Source organism: Passer montanus, unplaced genomic scaffold (assembly GCF_014805655.1).
Source record: "Passer montanus isolate IOZ18808 unplaced genomic scaffold, ASM1480565v1 scaffold35, whole genome shotgun sequence".
NCBI classification, from domain to species: Eukaryota; Metazoa; Chordata; class Aves; order Passeriformes; family Passeridae; genus Passer; species Passer montanus.
In genome coordinates, this window is record NW_024368263.1 from 6,657,568 (window position 1) to 6,684,022 (window position 26,455).

At 41.9% G+C, this 26,455-nt stretch overlaps 1 protein-coding gene across 4 annotated transcripts in view; it reads left to right on the forward strand.

Annotated features, from left to right (window-relative positions):
- Nucleotides 1–25,813, forward strand: part of CEP112 (centrosomal protein 112) — a 162,811-nt gene extending 136,998 nt beyond the window's left edge. For 3 of the 4 annotated variants that reach the window (XM_039716386.1, XM_039716385.1, XM_039716387.1), the window contains exons 24-26: nt 8,458–8,547; nt 21,904–22,005; nt 22,811–24,329. In XM_039716386.1, the coding sequence (XP_039572320.1) occupies nt 8,458–8,547; nt 21,904–22,005; nt 22,811–23,089 (471 nt within the window). In that variant the 3' untranslated portion in view covers nt 23,090–24,329. The other variant, XM_039716388.1, reaches the window with a different exon arrangement.
- Nucleotides 25,814–26,455: the final 642 nt, after the last annotated feature.

The window sequence follows — 26,455 nt, forward strand, 5'->3', positions numbered from 1 at the left end:
TTTTAGGGATGTATCTTAAAATCGTGGAGTCTTGAAAAGATTTGGGTTGGAAGAGAAATTAAAGCCCGTCTCATCCCACCCCTGCCATGGCAGGGACACTTCGACTGTCCCAGGCTGCTCCCAGCCCTGCCCAGCCTGGCCTTGGGCACTCCCAGGGATCCAGGGGCAGCCACAGCTGCTCTGGGCACCCTGTGCCAGGGCCTGCCCACCCTCACAGCCAGCAATTCCTTCTAATAAACCTAAAGACTTTGCAGGGAAATGATTTTAAAACTTTGGTCAGCTCAACTAGGTATGTATAAAAAATGCTGAAAACATTCAGCAGAATATCTTACAGAAGCAAAGCAGGAAAAGGTAGGCACACTGACAGTCCTAACAGTGCTCAGGTGATCTGCCAAAGACACCAGGTGAAGGCTGATGTGAAGTGTTATGGGACTGCTCAGGAGCTAATGCTGATGATCCCAAGTTTATATTGTACTGCCAGTCAGTCTCTTGCCTGTGAATTGTCAAAAATGAAAATAGCTTATATTAGAGCCTGCCACACTGCAAAGTGTTTGCATGTATTTTTCTTTTATGTTAAATGACCTACTTTAAATTTTTTTCCCCTACTTCTTGAGAGACTTGATTCTCTTCCTAGAGTCAAATGATTCCTTTTCTTTCTGAACTCTTTTCTTTCTTCCTTTCTTCCCACAGTCCCTCAAGGGCAGGATTTGTTAGACTTCCCAGGGGCATCTCCTGCTGGCAAACCTCTGAAGCCATAGCCTGGTGCAGCAGGGAGCTGCCTGGCTGCTGGGGATGGGCAAAGCCCCCAGCCTGGAGAATTTTGCAAGTTCTCCATTCCCATTTTGAAACGTCAGCAAAGTGAGCCAAACTTCCCCGTGTGCCATGGTGTATGTGGGAGCTCATATTATTCATGCTGAATTCTGTGCCTTTGGAAATTACACCTTTTATCTGATTCCTGACCAAGGAAAGTTTTTTTTTTTTTCCCCATAATGGCAGCAGAAAATGGGCAACCAACTCTTGTAGGGACACATTTGCAAAGGTATTACCAATTTGCATTTTCATTCCGTGCTGTAATTCATGTTCACTCTTCATGAAATAGTGTTTAGTGGTTAAAATTAAATATTAGGCATGAAGGATCATGACAGATTTGCTGTCACTGCATGGTAGGACACTGTGAGGAGCAGCCTTTGCAGGTCTTCCCCTTTTCCCCACCCATCCAAAGCTGTTCCCAGCTTCACCAGATCCTGAAGTTGGACTGATGGTAACAGGCTGGGAAGTCAGTGAAAGTGAAATAGGAAAGAGACATGTCAAATATTGCTTAAGGCATTTTAATTTCTGTTCCTGAGGAGCAAGAAACCCTAAATTTTATGTACAGTCATAGTAGCAATTGTAATGTACCTATAGGATAGAGAAATAATTTGTGTTATTAAACACCGTGATTGTTTTCTGTGTAAAATAAGAGATTTTCTTTTCTCTTGCAGTAATGTTGGCCCCTGCATGCAGGTTGTGAAAAACTTTATTTGCAAAAACAAAGCCATTGTTTTAACAGAAACAGCAGAAATTTTGCCTTTCATATTGAATCAGTAGCATAATGAGTCGTGGAGCAATAGTTCAACATCAAAGGAACATTTTTGGATATATAGTGTGTTGCAACAACAGCGAAAAAGTTCCCACCAGAAAGGAATTTTGCCATATGTGAACAGCAAACATATGTATTAGGTTAAAACCAGAAGATTTCCTTTGCTTTGCACCAAAACCAAGAGAGAACTCCAAGTACAGAGGTTTTTTTTCTTTGCAGTGTCATGGGTAGGAGCTCAGTGAAAACCCAAAAAGTGCTGAGGATCTCCAACAATTTGGCTCAAACATCACTATTTCACCTTTAAAACACCTTTGGTTTGCTCAGACTCATGGCATTGCATCAATGGTCTTCACAGATATATTTGACCAATTTATTTATAGTAGTAATAAACCCAGATAAATCTATTTATCTCCATGGAATGTTTTAGCAAAATTAATGATTGTTTTTAAGAATCTGGATGGGATTCTTGGCTGCTTCCTTTGGATAGAGTTGCATTTGACTCTAAATTGTGAGACCACTTAATGTAAAGAGGTTTTTGCCCAGACAGCCTATAATTCTGGCTTCATGGAGAGATAAAGATTTTGAAAATTAAATGTTTTAATGACAAAATTTTTAATGATCTCCATGTGTATTTCTGGAAGAAAATTCTCTTTAATTTTTATTAACATTCACATGGGGCTTTTTTTTCTCAAAGTTCCAGAGATTTTCTTCTCATGAACGAGGAGAGAAAACACATCAATGGATGTAAATTGAATTTAGAGGGCACTTGAAGAGAAGCCTGTATTCAGAATTATTGTTGGCACATGTTTTGAGGATGTAAAGTGGAAGCCTTCTTCTGTGGGCATTAGTAAGGAGATAATTAAGACTACAGTAGGTAATTAGAGTAGCTTTTATTACTGCATCTTTCATTAACTAATTATATTAATTTGGTAACATTTGAAAAATTCTTTGAAGATGAAAAGTGCTAACTCTCACTACCTTTCGTGGTAGCTTTACTCTGCACTGGCCATAAATTTCCAGGGCTTTTCTTGATACAGATGCACATCCATATGTGCAGAGTTGCTAATAAAAATTACATATTTCTCATAAAAAAAGACTGACATTATCTGGCATAATCTGATCAGGATGAGCAGCAACTTTTCTGCTGGCACTTTCTGTTTCAAAGTGAAAATACATTGATACTTAACATTTTTAGAAATTTTTTCTCTTTTTTTGAAAATGTCACTTATTTATTCAACCCTCAGAGCAGAGAGATAAGTGGTTTTGATCCATGACTTTCCATTGATGTGATGGGATCAGGAATCAAGCCTTGTCTGCTCTTGGGAACATATGAAAAATAGGAAATTATTTCAGGTTAAAGAAAGAAAACATACCACATTTGTAAATAGTTCCTTCGCAGTTGCAATCAATACAAAGAAATTAAGAATTCTAATTGTTCCTGTTTATGTAATTCTTCAGAACTGAGCTTTCTTTCAGGTAATCCAGCACTTTTGAAAAATACCCTGTGGTTAAAGGATAATCAAATCAGTTTTCATTCATATATTGGAGACCAAATCCTTCCTGCGTTCCTGTTCCATGCTTGTTCCTGGGATTCTTCAAACTCTTTCTCTTACCAGCTTTTAGTTGATTTAGATCAAGCCCTGTAACTAACACCAAAAATTAATTCCTGCCTTGAAAAGGGATTCTGGAATGCTGGCACTGCACCTTTTTGTCTCTTCAAGGCTCCTTGTCAAAACTCTGTGCTTGACAGGTTGGGTTTTTTTTAAAAAAAACACCTTTTTTCCCAGCCTCAATCTGCCCCTCGGGTATCCCACAGAATTCCTCTGATCCTGTGCATCATCCCAGCTTTCCTGGAGCCACAGGCCCCACTCCACAGGCAGCAACCCCACATCTGCTGCTCCTTTGGGGCTGAAATAACCTCCATTTTGGGCTGAAATAAACTCCATTTGGGGCTGCAATAAGCTCCATTTTGGGCTGAAATAAATTCTATTTGGGGCTTGCTGAAATAAACTTCATTTGGGACTGAAATAACCTCAGTTTGGGGCTGAAATAAATTCTATTTGGGGCTGAAATAAACTCAGTTGGGGCTGAAATAACCTCCATTTGGGGCTGAAATAAACTCCACTTTGGGCTGAAATAAATTCTATTTGGGGCTGAAATAAATTCTAATGGGGCTGAAATAAACTCCACTTTGGGCTGAAATAAATTCTATTTGGGGCTGAAATAACCTCTGTTTGGGGCTGAAATAACCTCCATTTTGGGCCGAAATAAATTCCATTTGGGACTGAAATAAACTCTACTTTGGGCTGAAATAAAATTCATTTGGGGCTGAAATAAATTCCTTTTGGGGCTGAAATAAACTTCATTTGGGGCTGAAATGAACTTCATTTGGGGCTGAAAGAAATTCCTTTTGGGGCTGAAATAAACTCTACTTTGGGCTAAAATGAACTTCATTTGGGGCTGAAATAAACTCTACTTTGGGCTGAAATAAACTTCATTTGGGGCTGAAATAACCTCCATTTTGGGATGAAATAAATTCCATTTGGGGCTGAAATAAACTCCATTAAATGTTTTTCTGGAGATAACCCATCCTCAGTGGGATAATAGGGGGAATAAAAGGTGCCTACCCAGAAATGCAGCTCAGGGGTTCCTTTCTCCTTCCACATCATGGCTCTGGTCACAGTGGCTGGGAAGGGCTCCTGCACAAACTCCACTGCAGGTCCCAAAATCTGCCTGGGCTCTTCCAGCAGCGCCGTCTCAAAGCCGTTACCTTTCCCTTCCCTCCTTCCCCTGCCTCTCAGTGCTGTCTGAGACCCAAACAATATGATTTTATTTTAGGATCCTTTCCGTTTTTAGAAATAAATCAAATGAGTTTTCCCTTTCTGCAGCCGTAGTTCACCCACATTGTTGCATTGGGGCTTATTATCTCATTTACATTTTTAAGAGCTTTTCAAAGTGTAGGATATCTGGGCTGGAAAGCAAAACATTTGATTTCTTTGTTCTCTGGCCAACACAAAGCACTTCCAAGGTCAGGTATGGTGTAGACATTCAACAGCAAACATGTTTACATGGCATTTGAAAGCCCGTTTAACTGAAAAAAAAAATATTGTCTTTATAAGAGTGATGCAAGTCAGCTTAGCACAGATGAGGGATGGGAATTCATCCGAACTTGGAAAAATTTAACTAAATAAGTTAAGTTTTGTTTTCTGTTCAGGGGGAAAAAGCCTCTGACGCTTAAAAATTGGCCTGGATTTTTATTTTTAATCCCTTTTTCTTCATCTCGGCAGTTATTAATCATAGGCCCTGCTGCTCTTTGGGCAAATTGTGACACTTTGAAGCAGAATTAAAACTGCATTTCTAAGCAAAACAAAACATTGTTTAATTTTACAAAAGAGATGTTCTGGGGTGCACCTGGGGTAAGTCCTCTGCTGTTTTTAAGAGTGTTCTACATGGCAAAAGCTTCCCTGTCTGATTCAGAGAAAGATCTGAGGTTCTGGTAGCTTCAGGGATTGCCATCAGCATTCAGGCTCTGGCCACTGCATGTGAGGCTTTTTGACTACAGAGAGAATTTCCAGTGTGATCTTAAAGGTGCATTATTCATGACATCTCTCATGATCCCTCCTAGAAAATTAAAATCACGGGCAACAAACTCGCCTACTTCTAATTGCTGTTTTCAGGGTTAATCACATGCAGGAATCTACAGCAACCATGAGATTTTGGTGTTACTTTTTCATTCTGGCACGACTTTGATCAAATGCTGAACTTTTGGTTTTATTTTTTTTGCCATTGTGCTGATACAATATCTGGAGTACTCAAATGAACATTAATTACTCATGGAATTTATACAGCACAGGAATAGTCCAAAAAGGGTCCAGTAAAGGTATTTGTGATTGATCCAAGGAGTTAGCTGAGTTGTTTTTTTGCCATCCCAATACAAAACCTGCCAAGAGCCAGTTATGATGTGATTGGAAAAATCTGGGAGTTCATGCAGTAAATTCTGGTTTGGAGAAATGGTGAATGGATAACTGGAAGAGTTGTTAGTTTGCTGTACTTACATGCTATAGTAAAAATACCTTCTTTCTAAATTTAAATTTAAGACATTTTCTGCTTTCCTAATGAAATAAAACATGTGTGCTCCGTGCTGGCAAACACTATCTGGAGTAGGTGAACCTAACAAAGGCTGTGTTATCTGAATTTCCCAAATTAAATGACTTTCAGATGCATTGCAAGCCCTCAGATTTAAAGGAACCTCTCGTTTTAACCTCTGCAGAAGAAGTTGTTGTAAAGAGTAGGTGTAAAAATGGAGAAGGGAAGGAAGGAATGAGCAGGACACCAGTTCTCTTTGCCACCATGGAGCTGCTGTCCTGTGCAGGAACAGCTTGAGATCCAATTTTGTACTCAGGACCTGCAGATGGGGGTGATAGAAATCTGTTTTCTGGCACAAACACAAATATATGGACTCACATGTATTTAAATGCTATCTCTTGGCCAGCTTCAAAGTCCTGTGAAAGGGTCAGACTTGCTCTTGAGCACAAGGGAAGGATGAGTGATGCGTGATGAGGTTTCTTCCCTCCTTGTTTTTCACCATTTGGGCTGGAAAAGCTGATCCTGAAAGAGCAGGAGAAGATGGGTCATACTTTGTAGTTTATCCAAAATGTGCTTCAGGAATGTTCCTGAGAGTCATCCTGGCTTGTTTATGAATGGACACTTTGGGGTTATGGCAGGATTTTTGTCTAATTAATTGGGTTTTTGGTGATCTTCCCGGTATGTGGAATGACCCTGCTCCTTGTTGCATATCTACACTGTTCATTTTAGCTTTTATGTTTGTTTGTGTTTTACCTCACAAGATAGATGTACAGAAAGCAAACAAAAAGCCTACAGTTCACATATAATTCCCACATATATTTCATTATATTAATGCAAATTCCTGGTACTGCAAGACTTGTTGAGTATTGAAGAAGAGTTATGTATTCAAAGCCTGGATTTCAACATTTCTCAGAAGCTCTGATAGCATAAAAGTCCCTGGGCAGATTTGAAGTTCATGCTTGGGTCTGGTTACAATTTTTGGCATCAGAACATGTAACAGTCTTACAGCTATAAGACTTTAAAGTTAATGCCTGGCATCACTTCAAAACAGCGTTCAAGATCTATCATAAGTAGTCCTCTTATCTTATCTCAATAGCAATTTTATCCTGTAAATTATTGGAGAGTGCAGGATTTCGGTGCTGTGGAAAAGAGCAAGGCATTTTTGCTGTTAAATCTTTGCACCACGAGGACTTTTAATGATCCTGAGTTGTGCACAGGTACCCTGGGCTGCTGGAAGCAAACATAAACCATATGGCAGGTCCTGCAAAGCTCCCCGAGTCCGTGGGGCTGTTGGTCTCTCCTCTGAAGGGACAGACGGGCACCAAGTGAGGTTTAGGTTGGATATTAAGAAAAATTTCTTCACTGAAAGTGTGGTCACGAACTGGAGCTGCCCAGGGAAGTGGTGGAGTCACCATCCCTGAGGTGTTCAAAAAACAAGTGAACGTGGCATTTCGTGATACCATTTAGTGACCATTGTAGGGTTGGTCAGAGGTGGACTCGATGACCTGGGAGGTCTTTTCCAACCTAAATGATTCTGTAATTGCAGGATGCTCTGCAGAAGGCCTCTGTGCAGCTCAGCTTTTCTAAAAGCAGCACTGGAGGCTCCTTCAGTGGCTTTTGCAGCACGAGCCCCTTCTCGGGTCCAGCCCCGTGCTGCTTTTCTGATGGGTATCAATGCCCCAATTTCCTGCCATACAAAAGATAACTCAAAATATTCCCTTTCTGCAGCCACAGCCGCCTCTGTGTTGGTGTCAATCCCCCATCCACATTGTGCACTTTGCTTGGAGTCAGCACTTGCAGTTAACAATGCCTTTATTCAAGCTGACAACATCCCTAAGCTTTTAGTAAATGTGTAAGTAAATGTTAAGCGTGTATTCAAACATCCAACAATGAGGAGGAAACTTTCAAAACAAACAGAAAAAAATCTTTGAAACTTTGTATTGTTTGTTTGGTGTGTATCTGTTAGAAATAACACAGACTATCAGTTCCTTGGGGCACGCTGTTCCTTTGTTAAGCCTGTAACAAAAAGATCAAGGCTCTGAGTGACTGCTGGAATAAAAATAAATGTATAAGGAGAACAATCATGACAAAATAAATTTGTCGATGCATGTTACGAGCTTGGTTTAGGAGTGATTACTTCTGAACTAAATAAGGATTGGGTAGTTGTGGTAAAGTGACACGATCACATTATTCCTTTTATTTATTGCCATTTATATTTCATTTGTAAATCACGTGCTAGATTTGACTACAGGGCAGGAGGGGAGCCCCTCATCTCGGCCAGCATCCCACTTCAGTAATATGGAATACATTTCCACTCCAAATTCCGGACATTGTTTTCCAGAGAGAGGATTATTCTGGCTTAAAGAAAAAAAACTCTTGCTACACTGCAAAACTGCTCCTAGGAAGCTCAGGTTGTGCAGATAGGACAACAACAAAAACCTGGGACATTTGCAAATGCAAATGTTGCAATATTTCCATTGTACTTCCAACCTTTGAGAGTATTTCTTACATTTTTAGGATGGATGTTCTATGAGAAGATATAAAAATAATACATTTTTAGGATGAGTAGCCTATAACAAGATAAGACTTTTACTCTTGTTCAGTCAATGGTCCCACCTGTGCAAAGCAACTTTTCTGAGTGGCCAGACTGCCTCTGTCATGCCTCAGCACCAAGTCCAGCTGGACTCACAGTGCTCCAGGCCCTTCCCCAGCGCGTGGAAGACGTGACCTGGAAGTTTTGCTGCCATGCCATGTTTCTCACGTGTGTTTTGCATCCCTTGCTGTTGTTCCAGGCCTTGCAGGACGAGGTGGAGAATTACCGTGGGCAGGTTTATGATGCTCAGAGGAGGCTCCAGCGCAACGAGCTGAAGGCCCAGGAGCAGGTACTGCTGGGTGCTGTCCCCACCCCTTGAGCAAGGAGGTGCAATGGTTAAAAATAATCTCTTCCTTCAAAGCAAAAGCACATATTTTCCTGCAAAATTCTCAGCTAGCTTTCTTTGCTGTTTTGTTGGTAATAAAAGAGAATTAAACTGTCTGAACCCTTCAGGCAAATACTTATCTGCTGCTCTCTATTGCAAGTTGGTATTTCAGCTATTCTAGCTGTTAAATGATGCATTTATTTTGAACTGACTGTTTGCAACTGACTGTAGAGTTTTAATAAAGGTTTCTGAGACTATTTGAACCTGTTCTTTAATGGTTTGTATGAAGAGAAGTAAAATTGGACAATAACAGCTAAAAATAATCTTTAGTCCTGATCTTCTGCATTCATTGTCCAAACATGTCTGTAAACAGTTTCAGATGATTAATAGTGCTAAATTTTTTCTGGACACTTACAGTGAAGTCAGAGATTATTTAGTGTGCTTTGAGCAAAATAGAGTGTGGTGTTTACAGACAGTGTTGGAACAGAAAGTCAATCTGCATTCAGATTAAATTGAAATATTCAGGAGAATATGCAGGTGATGAATGCCTGAATCAGACAGGAATTCATGTATTCCTAATACAAATCAGGATTTGAAGCATTTGAGAACTTTATTTGGTGCTGAGTAAACAGAATCAACAGCGTATGTCCTACATGAAGCATTTCTAACTCTCTACCTGCAGGAATAATCACTTGGGCTGGGTATAGAAGATTAATAATTATTTATTTCAAATATGTTTTCCTCAGTTTTGCCATCCTACTGGCACATGGGAGTTCTCTGTCACCCTTGGTGTTTAACTGATGTATTTCCTCTCTGGAGTGCCAGTGATGAGCAGTTCCCTTCTGCCCCCTCTGCCTCCCAAACCCAGATGTTAGGCCAGGCTCATCCTGAGCTGCAGTGCCTGCAGCACTGGAGGACTTTGGTGAAGTGAGTGAGCTGGCCTGCAAGCATTGCATTTTGGCTTCAGAGTCTCCTGGAAAAGAAGGAGGAAAATCAGCTCTTTAAAGCATGGTTGTCCCTCCCAGGGAACAGCACTGGCTGCATGCTGTGAGGGATGTCCTCTTCCAATTTTTTTTCTTTTTTTATGTTTTTCTTTAGTCTCTGCCACTGCCATTTTGCTTCATTTTTTTTCCTGACCCGTTTTGAGAAGGATCCAGAAGAAGAAATAAAAAGTGACTCATGAAATACAGAGGTTGAAGGCTGCACATTCACAGGGTGCCTTCAAGGTTTCCTCCTACATGAGCATCTGCTCCAAACCAACCTACTGAACTCTCCTGTCCAGACTTAATTAATGAAGGACTAGTTCAGATGGTAACATCCTGTTCCTGAGTATACTGGAACAGGAATGTTATTTAAATCACACTGTGCTGTCCATCTTTGAGCTTGATGTGTTGGCAGGTTTGGTAGTGCTCATATCCAAGTTCCTCAATGGTCTTGTCTGCCTTTCATCCATTGGGACTTTCTGAAGCAGCTGGAGCCACTGAAGCTGGTTTGGTTTAGGTGGTTTCAGTCTATTTTGCAGACAAACATTTTGGAAGTTGTTACTTGTCTCCTCTGTGACTGGTTAATTCATTAGTTCTGCTTATCTCTCCAGAAGAAAAATGCAAAAGTGACAGGTCTGACATGTTCCCAGTTACTGGGTTTGGCCAGGCTACCTGCAAACATGTTCATCAAGTGTTAACAGTAGTTAACAACTCATCAGCTGATCAAGGACTTAAAATATTCAGGGCAGTAACTTGCTTTCTGCTTTTACCAAACACTGTGTGAATCAAAATTGCATAAAACAGGGAGATTTGTGCTGGCGCCATTACAAAATCCACTTTTCCAAGCTTTTACATATCTATAAATAAGGAGGAGCGAGGGTTAAAGAGCTTCTGTTTCTCATTAAAAGGAAAAATCTTGTGTTTTGATTCTATAACAACAACAAACAAATGAATGAGACATGAAAAAACATTTTGTTGTGCTTTTAATTAAAACTAAAAAGCTGTTTCTCGTTATGGCTTGTTGGGTGGTATCTCAGTGCTCCATGTTGGCCGTTTTTCCAGAGCAATGTCCTCATAACTCTTCAGCCTTTAAGAGTGACTGACAGAGCCACAAAGTTTAACTCTTTGTCACAGTGACCCTCTGGTGATCACACAGGCTTAACCTTTCATTATTATAATCATCCAGAGAGACAAACTATCCTATAAATAAAGGGGAGAAAATACTTTGGGCTGTCAGCAAGCCCTGGGCTGCTCTGGAGGGGAGCCTGGTGCTGCACTGGGAGAGGAGCTGTTGTTTTCATGGAGCTTTTCCATTCCCATACTTTGTGTTCTTGGATGAACTCGTGTTTACTCCTGTTTAGTTTTGCTCTCCCATTTTACAGCGTGGGTCGGTGCAGTCACTTTGTGTCTGTGTTGTCTCACCAGTGGTGCCATATGGCAACCATCTCTGGATGATGGGTTCCAATCACATTTCTCAAAAGTGCTGGCCTGAATAATTTTATCTTTTCCATAAAGGTTGTCCTGTCTCTGTCCTGGTTTTCCAGTGTAATACTGCAGTTCAGGAGTGGAGTCCCAGAGCTGTATCATCTTTCTTCAGGTCAAAATGTTGGATGTTTCCTTTAAAAATTAGTTCCATAAATAACTATATTCATGGGAAGAGATAAACTGGCAGTAAATGTGAAAACTGTAATATATAGTTTTATATATATTGTTATTGTTGAATGTATATGGCCACAGGACTCTTAAAGCAGTCTGGGAAGGTTTCTGGCAAATTTGGGTGTGTCCAAACCATTTCCTTGCAAAGCAGCAGTGAAGTTTCTTGTATCTCAGTCCTACATAACTGTGGGACCAGCTTCCTTTCCAGTGATCCCATTGTGTTCCTGTATCATGTAGTTCTGGAGTGAATTTATCCCTTGGTTGTCTCTGATGTGTGCCTGGATCTAATGTGAGACAAGATTTCCTACTAAACTTTATTTCTTAAGTCCTGTGGCTTTGTGCATTTGTCAGTCATAGGTAAAAAATCTCCATTGTTCATACAGGAGGCTCTGCATCCTGTGAGTGTGTAATTAAAAATGACACACATCACTGGGAGCTTAATGAATCCAGGAATTCAGGCACATGTAACAAGTTTTGCTGAATTTGGATCTGTATAAAAAATCATGGTAGTGATCATTTTTTTTAATATACTACCTAGATTTCTTTAGCATTCATTTCATTTCAGATTCTTTTTTGAAGGGTAATCACCCCAACTCAGTTTATTAAAAAGCTCCAAGAATCTGTCTTTTTGGAATTGCACACAAGAATTTTCTCACAAAAGAATCCTTTTCTTTTCATTCCTTGTTCTAATGTTTCTAGCCATAGATTTGGGTTGACTATAATATAAAATTTTGGATAACAGAGGAGAAAAAAGTTCCTAGTGTTTGCAAACAACTGAAGTAGCAACACTATAGATATTCAAACCACAGGGATACCTCCAAACAGTCAAGTCATAAATAAAGTTTTAAAGGAGATTCTGAGACAGAAAATCAATTATGTTCAATTCATTAATATTGCTGAGGAAATGAAGGAGAATAGCAATGGAGGTTTTCAGCCCTTTAATTTCTTTTTCCTGAAACAGATTATAAAAAAAGGAGAAAGGAGTTATCTGAATGAGGATGTTATAGAAGTATTTGGCATAAAATGGAGCAGCTTAGTTTAAGTGGATTTCACTCATGTTCAAATGAAAACAGGAGTGATAATTGTAAAAGAGCCTTGATTCAAAAGCATTCAGCCAGTTTTCATTTCTAATGTTTATTATCCAGGCTTGCTCGATTTTTTTATGACTGCTGGATATTTACCACATTCAGCCCAACTTGCTGTTTCCATGCCAACTAAATATGTTTGTTCTCAGATGAATGCTGTGATGCATCCTTCTGAAATTTCAGTTGCTGTGTAGCACAGAGGAACTTCTAAGGTTTGCCACACCTTCTCCTTGGTGGGAATAGTGCTGCTGCCAGTGGATTTGTGGAGCTGGGAGCAAGGAATCAGTGAGACACAGATGAGCAATAGACATTGATGTCCACAGTATGAGTCCCAAGTAGTTTTTAATCTGATGGCTGGAGTACTTGAGTAATATTAGCTCTTTAGTTTAGGGCTTTTGGGCCATATTTCTTCTTAGAAATTATCTAGTGGAAGTTATCCCTGCAATGGCAATGGGATTGAAATGAGATGATCTTTAAGGTTTCTTCCAACCCCAACCATTCCATGATTCTGTGATTTCTAAAGGTATCAGAGAGTTCTGAATACCATCAGATGGCAGCCTGGGGTGCCTCCCTCAAATTCCCAGACTTTCTCCAAGTGCTGTCATTCTCAGAGCATGTTACAGACACCCAGAATCAGGCAAATAAGCTCTAGATTAGGATATTTAAAAGCCCATGTTGGCTCTGTGGCCAGCTGCAGGTGAGGAGGGTGCAGGGAGCTTTTGTGTCACCGAGGCAAGGGACACTTTGGGAGCTGAGACCCAGCCAGTCAGCAGGGGCTGGAGGTGGTGATGAAATTCTGCTCTTTGCTCCACGTGCTTCAACCCACAGCCCTGAAACACTTCCAGAATTTCTCCCCCAGAGACCCATTTGTGCTCCCACAGAAATGGGAAGCCCAGCCTGGATGTGGAGGATCTTAAACCACAGCAGTGATTCACCAAGAGCAGCTCTTGCTGGGGCCGTGGGGAAAAGAGTGAGAACCTGAAAGAAATTTCCACTGTGACTTTCAGGAACTGCACCACCAAGTATTGTCACATTGAAATAGTTCCTCTGGTTTCTGCCTCTGACCAGCAGGATGGGTGGATTTGGGGAGTGGTTTTGTGCAGGTCTGTGTGGCTGAGGAGGGACTTTCTGTCACCTCCTCCATCCACTGCTCTGCTGACACCCCAGCACTGGGGTCAGGAGGGACCTGTGTGTTTCAGCTCTTTTCCTACCATAAAACCTTGTGAAAAATGCAGGGGACCAAAAGGCAGAGGGACAGAGCTCCCCACAGGCTGAAAACCTGATGGTTCCACATCTGCACAATAAAGGATTTCTTGTATAACTACTTGTGGTGCAAAATTTCAAATTTAAAGTATTTTTATTGAAAAGGAGATGTTGGAGAGCCGCAGAGAAGCAGTGAAGATTGCAGTGGGAGTGGGAGCACTGCTCAGGCTGTTTGGCACCCACACACCACAGCATCAGTTCTAACGGGGCTCTGGGGCTCTCTTCAGCCTTCCCAGTAGAGACTGGTGGGCAGGAATCACTCTGCTCCTGGTTCTGTCTCTACAAGGAATCTTTCATGGATTTAGGTGCCCCATAGGTGTATGGCAATGTTGATTTCATAGAATTTTGTTTGGGTTGGAAGGGACCTTAAGGATTACCCCACCCTCTTCCATAGACCAGGTAGCTCCAAGCCCAATCTTGAGCACTTCCAGGGATGGGGCACTGTGGGCTTTGGGTACCATAAATGACCACAGACATTATTTGGAGCCCAATTCTACCACTTTTTACCTTAGTAAGTGTCTCAAATCCATTGATCTATTCATGAATCTCTTTGATACAGCAGCACCCCTCAGTTTTTAATAAAGACTGAGTTTGTTATGATAAAGCATGATTTTGAATTTGCCACATTTTATATTTGTGTATCATTTCCTTTAATAGCAAGCTGTGAAAGGAAAGAGAATTACAACAAATATACTAAATTTTTCTGTATGGCATGAGGTTTCGGATTAGCAGGAGGAGATAGAAGCTGAGATTCAAGCACAGAAAAACAGCTTTGCAGGTGGGATTTGAAAGGAGCTGGAAATCAATGGAGTTAAAAGTTCCCAGGAGCTCCATATGGCAGCAACTGCAGGAGAGGAGGCTCTCACCAACTGTGCAACTGTCAAAGGGAAAAGAGTCGGGGATAGTGGTGCATGTGTGGAAGCCAGTGATCAAATGTTAGCTCTGGTAATCAGACACAACTGGAAAACACACCAATATACACCTCCTGAACAGCACAGAATGAATTGTTGGAGCTTGGTGGCCAGCTGGAGAAAGACAGCAAACAGAAAGTACAGGACAAATAGTTAAAAGGGAAAAGGGAATTGTTACCAAAAGAGAATAGAAGCATATGGCAGCATGCAGGAATTAGAGAGTGTTTTAAAATGTCACTTTTCTTGCTCTTTGTCTTAAAAAATAGTGAATGGGAGAGACTGTCCTTTTAAGAGGGCAGTACCTCCTATTAGAGCATCTGTGGTTTGCTTACATATTATCCATGAAGGGAACTTTGCTCTTTCAGGACCTGTTGAAGTAGGACAACAGGGAACAGTGATACTGGTGCTTAATGCAGGGAACGGAAAGAAAAAGGAAGTGGGGATGTCTGGAGGAGCCAGTGGATGACACAAGAACAGAGCAGCAAAACCTCATCTCCAGTTGTGCTCCCAGCAATGCCTGCTCAATTAGGAAACTGTCCCAGTCTCTTTTTTAGGAGATGCAGCTAAAAAGGACTGGGAAAGACCAACTTTATGGTGATCTTTACCTCCGTGTAAATTCTAAGGCCCTATTTTGCTGTCAGTTTAATCAACCATCATGGCAGTTCCATGCAGGCAGTGCAGCTCTGTGTCTGCTGCACTGCCCATCCATCCCAGCCCTGAGGCTCTGCAAGCCTGGCAGCTGCTTTTCCAGTTCAGACACTGGTTGGATTTTTGTTCTTGGAAATGGTGGCCATAAAAGTAGTTCCTGATTATGATCTACAGAGCTTTGCTTGTTCACAGGGTCGGTGTGAAAATGCAGATCCTGATCCTGCTGCTGCTGAGCTTTGTCAGCCCTTGCTGGCCTTGGGGGGCACTCGGCACCTCCTGAATCAGGCACTGGAACCTCTCCCTGCTGAGCCACCCCGGATGGAAGGGATCCTGTGGGAGGTGGCACGTGCTGGAATGTAAAACTGAAAGGCATAAATTGTTCCAGCAGTGGTGTCAGAGATGCTCAGAGCTTCATTTCAGACTCAATTATCCTGATAGCGCATGAGGAATGGCCAGAGGCAGAAATTAACCCCATGTGTTGGACCTGATGATCCTTGTGAGCCCCTTCCAGCCCAGAATATTCTGTGATTCTTTATTTGTTCCAGCAGCACTGGGGAGCAGCTGGGCTGGTTTGGGTCTGGTTCTCTGGATCAGGGGGTGTCAGTGGGGTGTCCCCCTCACCCCGTGGAGGGGACAGCCCTCCTGCTGCAATCCCAACCTCCTGGGCCAGCGAAGGGATGGCAGTGACAGGAGCTGAGGGGAAGAGAGCTGGGGGAACAAAGATGGCATCTGCCATGAGTCATCTGGAAGGAGAAGAAAATAAGTCCAGGATCCTCCAAATCCCAGCTGGAACAATAGCAGAGCCCTGGAGAGGGGGAGGCTGAGAGAACAGCGTGAATTTTCTAGCCACAACATTCCTGGTTGTTCCGTGGTGTTGACAGTAAAAGCTTTTATTCCTCTCCAAGCCGTGTAGTCCCAGGAATGCTGTTCCTGCCATATGCAGCCCACTGGTGGTTTTTTTTTTCAAAAAGCTTCTTTTGCAGCTATGAATTATATGGACTCAGATTACTTAACTACAATCAGAGGATTTTCCAGGTGGGAGATCTTGCTCAAGAAAAGAGAGATGGAAACACAAGCCACTGAAGTAACAAGGCCACTTGGATGCAGATTGGGAAAAGAAAAAAAATGTCCTGGAGCAGCAAACTCAGTGCCCAGTGAGGAGCTCAGCAGGGCTGGAGGTCCCCGTGGGTCAGTAAAACAACAAGGCAAAAATGTCTTGGATGCTGGGATGGTTTACTGGCTACAGACAGACACACAAAGGGGACGGCTATGCCACCAATTTATCTTTTATTGGAACTGTCAGGACAGGGGAGGTGCTCCAGCAGGATTTTCTCAGTGGAGAGCAACATGGTGTTCACTTGACGAAATGACTCGCTCAGCTGATCTCGCCCCGATGGTCGCTGTTTTCAGCTGAGCCAAAGCCGTGGGATTTATGGCATTCATTACTTTTCTTAAGAACTCGAGAACATTTGTATCGAGTTGCACGCTGTTCCTCCAAATCTGGGAGAGCCATATTTCAACAGCCTTGCACAGTGAGAGTCAAAATTCCCTCTGCCTGGAGCCAGACTGGAGAGCGGCGGATATTGGCGTTCGGTGATTTTCTGAAAAGACAAATGTGCAGACCTTGATCTTCTCTGAAACAATTGATACATCATGGGATTCTTCGTTGGGAGAAATCATTTCAGAAGATTTCAAGCTCCAGTTCAATATTCTCTTACAACAGAGGCCGGAGGGATCTGAAATTTAAGGAAATTGCCAATTTTTGTTGGTTTGTTCCTGGGCTGGGGACATTGTTCAGCGTCCCCCAGGCCAGCTGAGGGAGGAAGGGGCACATCTGGACTCACAGAGGTTTTGTAGGAGTGGAGCTGTGCTCCCTTAGACTTCAGGAGTGCTGAAAAGCAAAGGAGGACTGCCTGCAACTAGGGAGCACACAAACAACAAGTGATTAATCGTTCTTTGCATGTTCAATTGGTTTTTGCTTGCACTCTGGTTTTTATTTTTTGGTGGATTCCTTTGCTTGGTTTTTTCTGTTGATTGGCGTTTTTTAAATTGGGATAGCCTTGTAATATTTTGCCCTTCACTTGCCTTTTACACAGTGCTTTCAGAGAATTCCTTCACCTGAATGAAGCTGACCTATGCACTACTATTATTATTATTATTATTATTATTACTACTACTACTACTATTACTGCTACTGCTACCACCTTCATTTAGAAGGAGGAGAATTTATTCTGAGATTAAATTATCTCCCTAAGACTGGAGGGGTTATTTTTACTTGTTTGGAACCCTCACCTGTCTTCAGATTTATTGCAGCAGATCTTTCCTGTCTCCACTCAGATGTTGCAGAACAGATCCATAACCTGTTTAAAGAGGTTTTTTTCTCTTAAACAGCATTATAGCACACAACTGTTGATATAGGAAAGTATTTAGGAGAGACAAGAAATAACTTTTCGCATCTTATTCACCCTGAAACATGGAGAAAAATTGATATGACTAAAAGATCCTAATTATGTCTTTTGGTCACTATCCTAGTATTCCCTGGCACACATTATCCTGCATAAATATTACAGACAGGCAGAAATTAAAATACTAAAAAAGCCACAACACCCTGGTTAAGGCAACTATCTTTTGATTCTTATCTGACATAAACACAAAATTAACTTCATGCCCTTCAAGACAAGATTTTTTTCTTAAAGGAACTTGAACAACTTTCTGTGGTCCATTTACTTCAGAGTTTCTTTTGCAGTTTCCTTATGCTCCCCAGTTCTGATAAAGTAATTTACAGCTGGAGGGTCTGGAGAAGATTGGATTTGTTTGAGGCTTTTGAATTTTGGATTTTTTGTTTTTTATGAGATGGGTGTTTTGCAGCAGGGATGAACTCAGCATCACAGAGCTGTGGGATGTCAGGAGGGAAGAGCTGGGTGTTGGGAACCTGAGCAGGATCTGGTGGAGAGCATGGAAGAGACACAGAGCACCCTGTGCTTTGCAGGCTGGTGGGAGCACATGGCTGAAATTCGTCTGGTCACCTTGAAGATGCTGCATTTCTCCTGGATGTGCTTGGGTGGTTTCTTTCAGAAAGGAAGGAGAGAGACAGGAGCACAGCGAGGAGGCAATGGAGCATGTTCCTGTGCTCCCACCCCCTCCTAACCCAGACCCCAAACATCCCTCTGAGCTTTGTAGAGAAGATGGGTGGCTGCAGAACTGAGCTGTGCCAGCAGAAGACTCTGGGGAGCAGTAAAAAATTGAAGCTGATTTCACAGAATTCCCAGAATCATCAGGTTGGAAGAGACCTTCAAGATCATCGAGTCCAACCCAGCCCCAACCCTTCAACCAAACCCTGGCCCCCAGTGCCACATCCAGGCTTTGTTAAACACACCCAGGGATGGGGACTGCACCACCTCCCCGGGCAGCCATTCCAGAACTTTATCCCCCTTTCTGTAAAACACTTTTTCCTGCTATCCAACCTGCATTTCCCTTGGTGCAGCTGCAGGCTGTGTGCTCTGGCTGTGTCAGTGCTGCTGCAGACAGAGCCCAGCCCAGCTGAGCACAGGCACCTTTCAGGAAGAAGGTGGATTCTGGAGCAGATTCCAGGGAAGTGGAGCCACCATCCCTGGAGGGATTGCTGAGGTGTGTGGACGTGGTGCTGAGGGACCTGGCAGTGCTGCTTCATGGTTGGACTTGGCCTTAAAGGCTTTTTCCAAGCTAAACAATTCTGAGATTCTGCTGATAAGCACTGGGTTAGTTGGTTTGGAAAGCTCAGGTTTGTATATTTCTATTCTGGGCATCAAATCCAACTTTTCTCTCTTTGAGAATGGTCAATACCTGACACAGTGTAGCCTGTGAAACTCCAAGTCCCATTTTTGCATCACTTTATGTAATTATGTCACTATTTAATCTGTTCTTTTTTACTGATTTACCAGGTGACCAAGCACACATGAGCTACGTGTGGCAACTTCAGCTTTCTGCTGACACCAAAGATGATTGATGGTCAAACTCCAAACCTCATATATTAGCCACCAACCTGAATAAACAAAGACCAGTGTGGCAGCTTAATATTAAAAGCTATAAAACCTTCCTGGGGGTTCATGGATTAAATCAGCTCGCCAAAATGAATTTTCAAAGGAAAAAAAAAAAAAAAAACAACTTTCTCAGGACTGAAGAAAAATGAGCACAAGTAAATGAAATAGAGCCATCCTCATCCAGCCGACTAAAGCCCTCCTGAGGGATGAAGAATTGCAATTTTAAACGTCCCTCAAGTGTGCAAGAGGAGACACAGTATTTGTGGATCCTAGGGAGGCAGCTTGAGGCTATAAAAGAACAAAAAAGCCTTTAAGGCACAAAAAACCCCTATCCCTGCAGACATAGCTTTAGTTGGTGAAAAATAAGTGTCAAAAAATAAAAACTTTCTGCCATTAAAATGAGTACCCATTAGCCCACTGGATGTTATTTTTCAGTTGTAAGAAGTGATTTAGATTTTTGCCATGCACTATTTTAATCTCTTGGGTCAATAAACCTTGATGGTGACTTCAGCCAAAAATACCAGCAGGTTGTTTACCATAACACGGCAGGAAACAGCTGGGCATTTATTTTCATCTTATTGTGATGCAATTACCAGTGAGCAGAGCTGAAAGCAGCGTGTTTTGTCTGCTCAAACAAATTGGAATTGTATCCAAAAGAGCAGGTTTCACTGCAAAAAAAAAGTCTTGTCTCTGAAACAGAGTAAAGGCTCAGTCCCAAGCCAAACTGCAGCTACCAGGGCTTGGTTCTCATTTTCTCTCTCCATTCTCAGCTGACCCTGTAAGATATCTCCATACTTCAAAGCACAATGCAATATTTCTTCCTGGCTTTCCAAGAAACACCTTTGTCAAAAGGGAGTGATCCTCTGCTGCTCTGCAAAGTTAATAACAAATGTTCCCAGCGTTGTGAAAGCACTTATTGAGAGGCCAGCTGCAGATTAAACTGTTAAAAGCAGTGACCTGGTTGCAAGAAAACTCTTGCACAATTAGAAAATTATTATTTCCCTCAGAGAGCTGTATTAAAACTTCTGTCACATCTGCATATTGGCCAGATGAGCATCCATATCCTCCTACCCATTAAATAGATTGTTATTAATCAAAATTTAGGAAATAAAAGCATTTTGCTGCTCTGGCTGCCTGTTTCTGGTCTCGTCTCACCAAGAATAAATGGAACATGTTGAATCAACTGAAATATATGTTTCTGCTCTATCAAGGTCCCCACCCAAATGAGCTGTTGGCTCAGAAAATATTTATCCTGGCAGACCACTTATGCATAACTTTGGAAGCCTTGATAGAAATAGTAGCATGAATTTATTGGTGTAGCTCTCAAAAACATAAATTTTGATCGCTGGCTTATACACAAGCAGAGTTCAAACGAGGTTTCCTGTCTCACCTCTTTTTTTTTCCCTTCAGATTTGCATAGTGGCATCACTTCCTCGCAGTTCCCAAGGAAAGCCTCTAATTGCCCATTTGCATAGAGATTTGGCAATTCCTCCTGCCTGTCGGGGTGACTCAGAGGGAGAATTTTCCTAACGTTTCATCAGATTGTTTTATTCCTTTTGTATTGATAATTGCACGCTGCATAATGCAGCTTCTGGCGGGAGCTGCTTTCCCATGGGATGGTGCCCGATGAACTCGGCCTGGGGTTCTCACCTGTGGAAGCTCTGGGAGCTGGGATTTGGAACTTCCTCAGGTGTGAGGCTGAGGGTTGGATTTGTGGTTGCAGTGGTGGAGTTCAGCCATTTGGGAGCAAAAATCCAGCACCAAACGGTGTTGGTGAAAAAAAAGAGAGATTCCGTTTGAAAGTTTCAAGATAATTTATGAGTTAATCTGATATCGAAGCCCTTTGATCCTTTATTTACATATTCAGCTGCTAATCCAGAAAAACACCCAAACACTTGCTTAATTTGAATTAAGCAGTTAATCCTATTGGGAGTTAAGTACAGATGTGAGGTCCTGATTCAGCCAAGTGGGAACGTGATGGGCTGGCCTGAACCACACTGCCCAACTTATCCCAGCTCAAAACTCACCAAATCCAACCATTCTGGAGAGATAAGAAGCACAACCCTTCCATCTGATGTCTCTTCATGTAACTCTGCCCTGTAACTCCTGTTTACTCAGCATCTGTTAAATAAAGTTGCAGATGAAAATTTCCCTGTTTGAACCTCCTTATTTTGGGGTCTAAGATGCTCAGATCTGCTCATTGAAAGTTCTGTAGTCTCCATGAAACTGAGGAAGACACAAAGTGCAATGAAAAGTAGTTGCAGGTTGAAGAATGATAATAAAAAGTCCACAAAAGCACCTAGAAGTTGAGAAATTTTGTAAAATTTGTCTTGGAAAGCAGTAACTCACCTTGTGCAAGGGAGAAAGGGACAAATGTCACCCCACTGACCAGGTTCAGATGCCACCAAAGACAAACAGAAAACTTCTGACTGTCAGTTTGCAAGGTGTGTCTGTATAAATGCTGTATAAATGTATAAATGTTCAGATGGATTTAAGATTGATTACTGCTTCTTCAGACCATGTTCTTTTCTCATTTTTTCCCCTCTCCATATATATTTTTACTCTTATGCCTTTCTTTTTCTCTTTTACCTCTTTTGTTCTTTACAGGTCTTCGCTGATCTTTCTTCTCTTTCCCTTTTGATACCAAAATTAATTCTGTGTTTATTTGACCTCCAATTTGGGCAAAAGAAGCAAAAAAAATTTACAGCACTAAGAGCAGCCATCTCTATATAAATTTCTCTTTATTCTCTTACAGTTGGTTACTATACGAGAAGAATATCAAAAAATACTCAAAGGGCTGCTGCCAGCATCTACCAGAAAGGAGTTTGAAGACACCATTTCATCTTTAAAATCTCAGGTAAATTCTTATTCTTCAGCATTTTAGGCTGGATAAAAGCCCTCTCTTCTAGACAGGAGGTTATGACCATCTGAAATTTGGCCAAAAATACTAAAGAAGTGTCAAAACCAAATTATGGCAGTGCTCACATGCTTCTCGCTCAGTGTCATATTTCACAAAACTTTTCTCCTTCAGTTTGAGATCTGCCATATTGTATTTTTTGATCCCAGACTTTTCTTCCAGGAAAAGCTGTGCTTTATTCAGTATTAGGGGTTTTTCCTCAGCCTTTCAGATACAGCTCAAAGTTGTCTTTCATCTTATGCTGGTTCTCCTGAAGGAATCATTTGAAGGCTGCCTATAAAGGGCAAAGAAGAGGATTAGAAAGAATTTTATTTTCTTTCCAGCCTATGTAATAAAGCAAATTGGATAATTTTTAAGATATTTGTCTAAATGATCATTGTGATATTTTTACATTTTCCTATTTAAAGAGGCTCTGTAATGTCTTGTCTTGGACATTGCTGACCACCAGTTTTTCTAGATTAATGCAGAATCAGTATGATTTCTGTTAACTAGACTATTAAATTTCCTAACAGGAGTATCCAAATGTCACTGGAAATAAGGAATTGCTGATTAATTGGGTGTGTTCTTTGCACATGGTTCCCACAGAAGTTATTTGGGGCTTTTCTGTTCAGAGTATTGGGAGCTGGAAGAAAACAAAATGTCACAATTGCCTGAACTGCAGTGAGGAAGGATTGATAGCCATAAACAAGGGTGATCACAGCTGTGGAATAATGGGAATGAGGGAAAATGCCACCTGTGTTTGCAGGACTGTGCTTGTAACCGAGCTGGGAAGGACTGGGATGTGGGATCTGGGATCTGGGACCTGTCCTGGCTGAAGGGAAGAACTGGGACAAGGACAGTGCCAAGCTGGTGGCTCAGAGCTGCCCTGAGCTCTGGGAAGAGCAGAAACCTGAGGACACAGAGTACAAGTTATCATCACATTATCATCACAACCTTATGCCTATTTTCAGGACCATTTTTCAAGAAATTATTGATCTACAACATCTCATTTCTCTTTCCTGCACAACCTTCTCTATGGAGATGATTGGTAATTTCATTTATTCTGGGATTTTTCCCCTTTTTTTCTCTTTGCAATGCATAACAGTTATTCCATAGCATATTTTGCTCTGCATAAGACACTTGCCCTGGCAGAGGCCACCTTCAATGGAAGTAGGAAATTCTGAAAGTGGAAACTCAATATTTCTATGTGCAGGGAGTGACACAACTAACATTCTGGCTGTAAACATTCTGCTTCCATCTCAAGGGATCCCTAATGGAAATTATGCTCTTTCTCATTTAAATAGTTGTGTGAAATAAAGAGTTAAGGGTCTGTTGGGGAGATCTGTTTCCAGTTCATAGTAAAAAGCTATTTTTTAAAGACTCCTAAAAGGACTCTCAGCACTGCCTGGTAGGAAGCATCACTCTGAACTCATACCACACCTTTTAATGAGTTAAAAAAATAAAAAAAAAGTAGAATCTGATATCCACCTGCAGAGGTTCTGTAAGCAGCAACATTTCAAAGGAGTAAAAGTACCTCCGCACATGAAAACCTGGGTGCTCTCCCAGAAATCCATCTCTGCTGGCTGCGTTCCCACGCGCACTGGCGTCGGAGCCCGCTCGGGGAGCTGGGCTCTCTCTGAAGCACAGGTGTCCTGCTCTTTGAAAATTGTTGAAATTCCTGTTTGAAAACATCAGACAAGAAGGCCACTGGAATCCCTGCACCTGTCAGGATTATTTATTGTTGGAGGAGGATGAAGAGGATAGGCTGGGTAAAAGCACCGCGCGGGGATAAAAATAAACAGCAGAAAATGAAAATACTCGATGCTTGGGTGAAGTTTTCTAAATGTGTTGCTAAATATAAAGGATTTGCTGCCTGGCTGTCTGCTCCTGGAGAGATGCAGTGTGTTAATAAGCATTAATTCTCATACACTTGGGGAACAGGTGAGTATCTCCATCACAAGAGCAGAAGTGCAGGGATCAGAGCACAGGAATCCCATGGGAGCTGCCAGAAGAGCAGGAGCTCCCAAGCCCTTGCACAACCCAGATGGTGCCACCAGCTGGGTTTAACAACTGGTTTGACTCTGTTCCTGAAGGAGTGAAGAGTGCACAGCCAGAGCAGAGCCAGGGAAGCCAAGAGAGCAGTCTTCTATTAAATATTAATTCTTCTACTCAGCTAAAGTGTTACTGCATGTTATTTAGGCAGGAGAGAGACCAGAAAAATTCCTTTTATGAAATGAGCACAAATATATTGATTGGAATTTTGTACCCTGTTTTCATGTGGGATGTATTTTACAGGTAAGTTTTCTGCAGAAAAGAGTCCTCCAAGAAGACCTGAACGCCTACCACGCCAAAAAGTACGGGCTTATCTTTGATCCATTTGTACCATTTCACACCTGTGGGTCCCAGTGCTTGAAGTTTTACAGCTTAATTCGAACCCTGCACCATGGGCGCAGTTTGAAAAGCTCCTTATTTTCAGTAAACAAGCATCTGAGAAGTTCTCCCCAGTGCTTAGTCAGTAGTGCTAGAGCAGGATTAGAGGAGCTGCAGGTGCTCTGCAAGTCTGGGCTTTGCCTGCGTGTCGAGGGTGGGGCGGCGGCTCCTGCACAGCTGCGGTGATGCCACCTCCTTTCAAGATGGAAAACAATGATGCAAGGCAGAATATTACAGATCACATCTTCAAAGGACCGGATCTCCACGAGCCTGAGCTTTTTTTTTTTTTTTTTTTTTTTTTTTTTTTTTTTTTTTTGAGAGGTTTACACCCTCCAATATAAATTATGGCAAGTGCTGCAGCCATAAAAAGCCTGGCTGTGCCTTTAGAGTAAGTGATTCACGTGGAGAGGTGAGTACAAGGAAACCTCCTAGGAAAGCCACTCCATCTTTACTGTATTTATAGACATTGATGGTGTTTCATATCTCACGTGAGGGTTTCTGCAGCTAAGAATGTGTGCTCGTAAAAATAGTGTCAGCATTTGAAAGGTTTAAGCAACTGTCAGAAGGTTAGCAGTGTGAGAGTTGGTGAAAATATTAATCCTGAATTATTTGTTAACAGGAATTAGGTGAAAATATTAATCCTGAATTATTTGTTAACAGGAATTAGGTGAAAATATTAATCCTGAATTATTTGTTAACAGGAATTAGCTAAAGCTAACTGGAAACTGAAAATGTCATAGATCCTTGGTAATAAGTCCAGCATAGGTAACTTTGTTAGATAAATAGAAAGCTCCAGACCCACTGCCCACTGGACCCAGCCCTGCTTTCAGCCTGTTTTTTATAATAAAATAATGAGGTGTAACTGACAAAAATCTCTTTCTTTTCAGGTAGCTGATGGACCAGTGGGATCTCCGTGATTGCCAAATGGACTGCTTTGAATAGGTTTGAAGATTTGGCTCTTGTAAATTATAATATAAAGATTAGTGGTTCTTTTGTTAGCACAAAAAAAATGAACTTCATGAAAACATATTCATAGCTCATTGCAGCATGGATTTTGTTGTATCTTCCTTCCATTATTTTTTTATCATTATTTTATTACAGATTTATGCTTTTGATACACGGTTTGACGCCACGCTGAGCTTGCTTACTGAGCAAGTAGGCTTTGCTCTACTAATATTTTTGTTACTCCTTCCCAATGCCATTTTTTTCACTTTTAAACATGAAGAAAACCCCATTTTCTATTATTATTATTATTATTGTCCAAGATATTTTGACATATTTTGACATTCTTCTGTGTCCACGTGTTTACATAATATTAAAATATTATTATTTTCTTATCTTTTTGTTTTGACATTATTGTCCTGCTTGAGCATCTCACTCACCTCAGTAGCCAGGGGGGTTTTGTGTGGCTTTGTTTTGTGTGCTGTGTTTCAAGGGATTCTTTGGCACAAGGATAGAGCAGCACGGGGCACTGCAGGCAGCTCTGGCTGTTGGTTGGAGACTCTGGGCACAGGGAATTCCTTCCTCGTGGGCTGATAACAGAGCCAGGGGTGTTGTTGGAAAAGAGTTGTGGGTGATATGGCCTTGGTGCGTGTGCCAGCTCTCCACCATGATCCTGGGAAGTCTGAGCAGATCCCAGAGGTTTGAGGGGCAGTGGGAAGCTGAAGGATGTGGTCAGCCCTCAGAGCTGGCCCTGCCTCCCAGCCATGGCACAGTGCTGGTATCTCCATGGCCTTCCACTGGAGCGTTTGGAGAGTGTGCATTTGGATCTGGCTTTGTTGCTCCTGGGCACCATCCTGCCAGTGGTGCTGGGATCAAGGCACAGTGCTTGAGAAGGGGCCAGAAATTCCTGTTCCGAGTCCAGCTGTGGCCCTGGCAGCACCAGAGAGACCCTGCTGCTGGGGATGGCCCCCTCTCCTGCCTCACCACGGCGTCACCAGTGCTCCTGTGCCACAGCCTGGCTGGAATTTGGAGGCTCCCT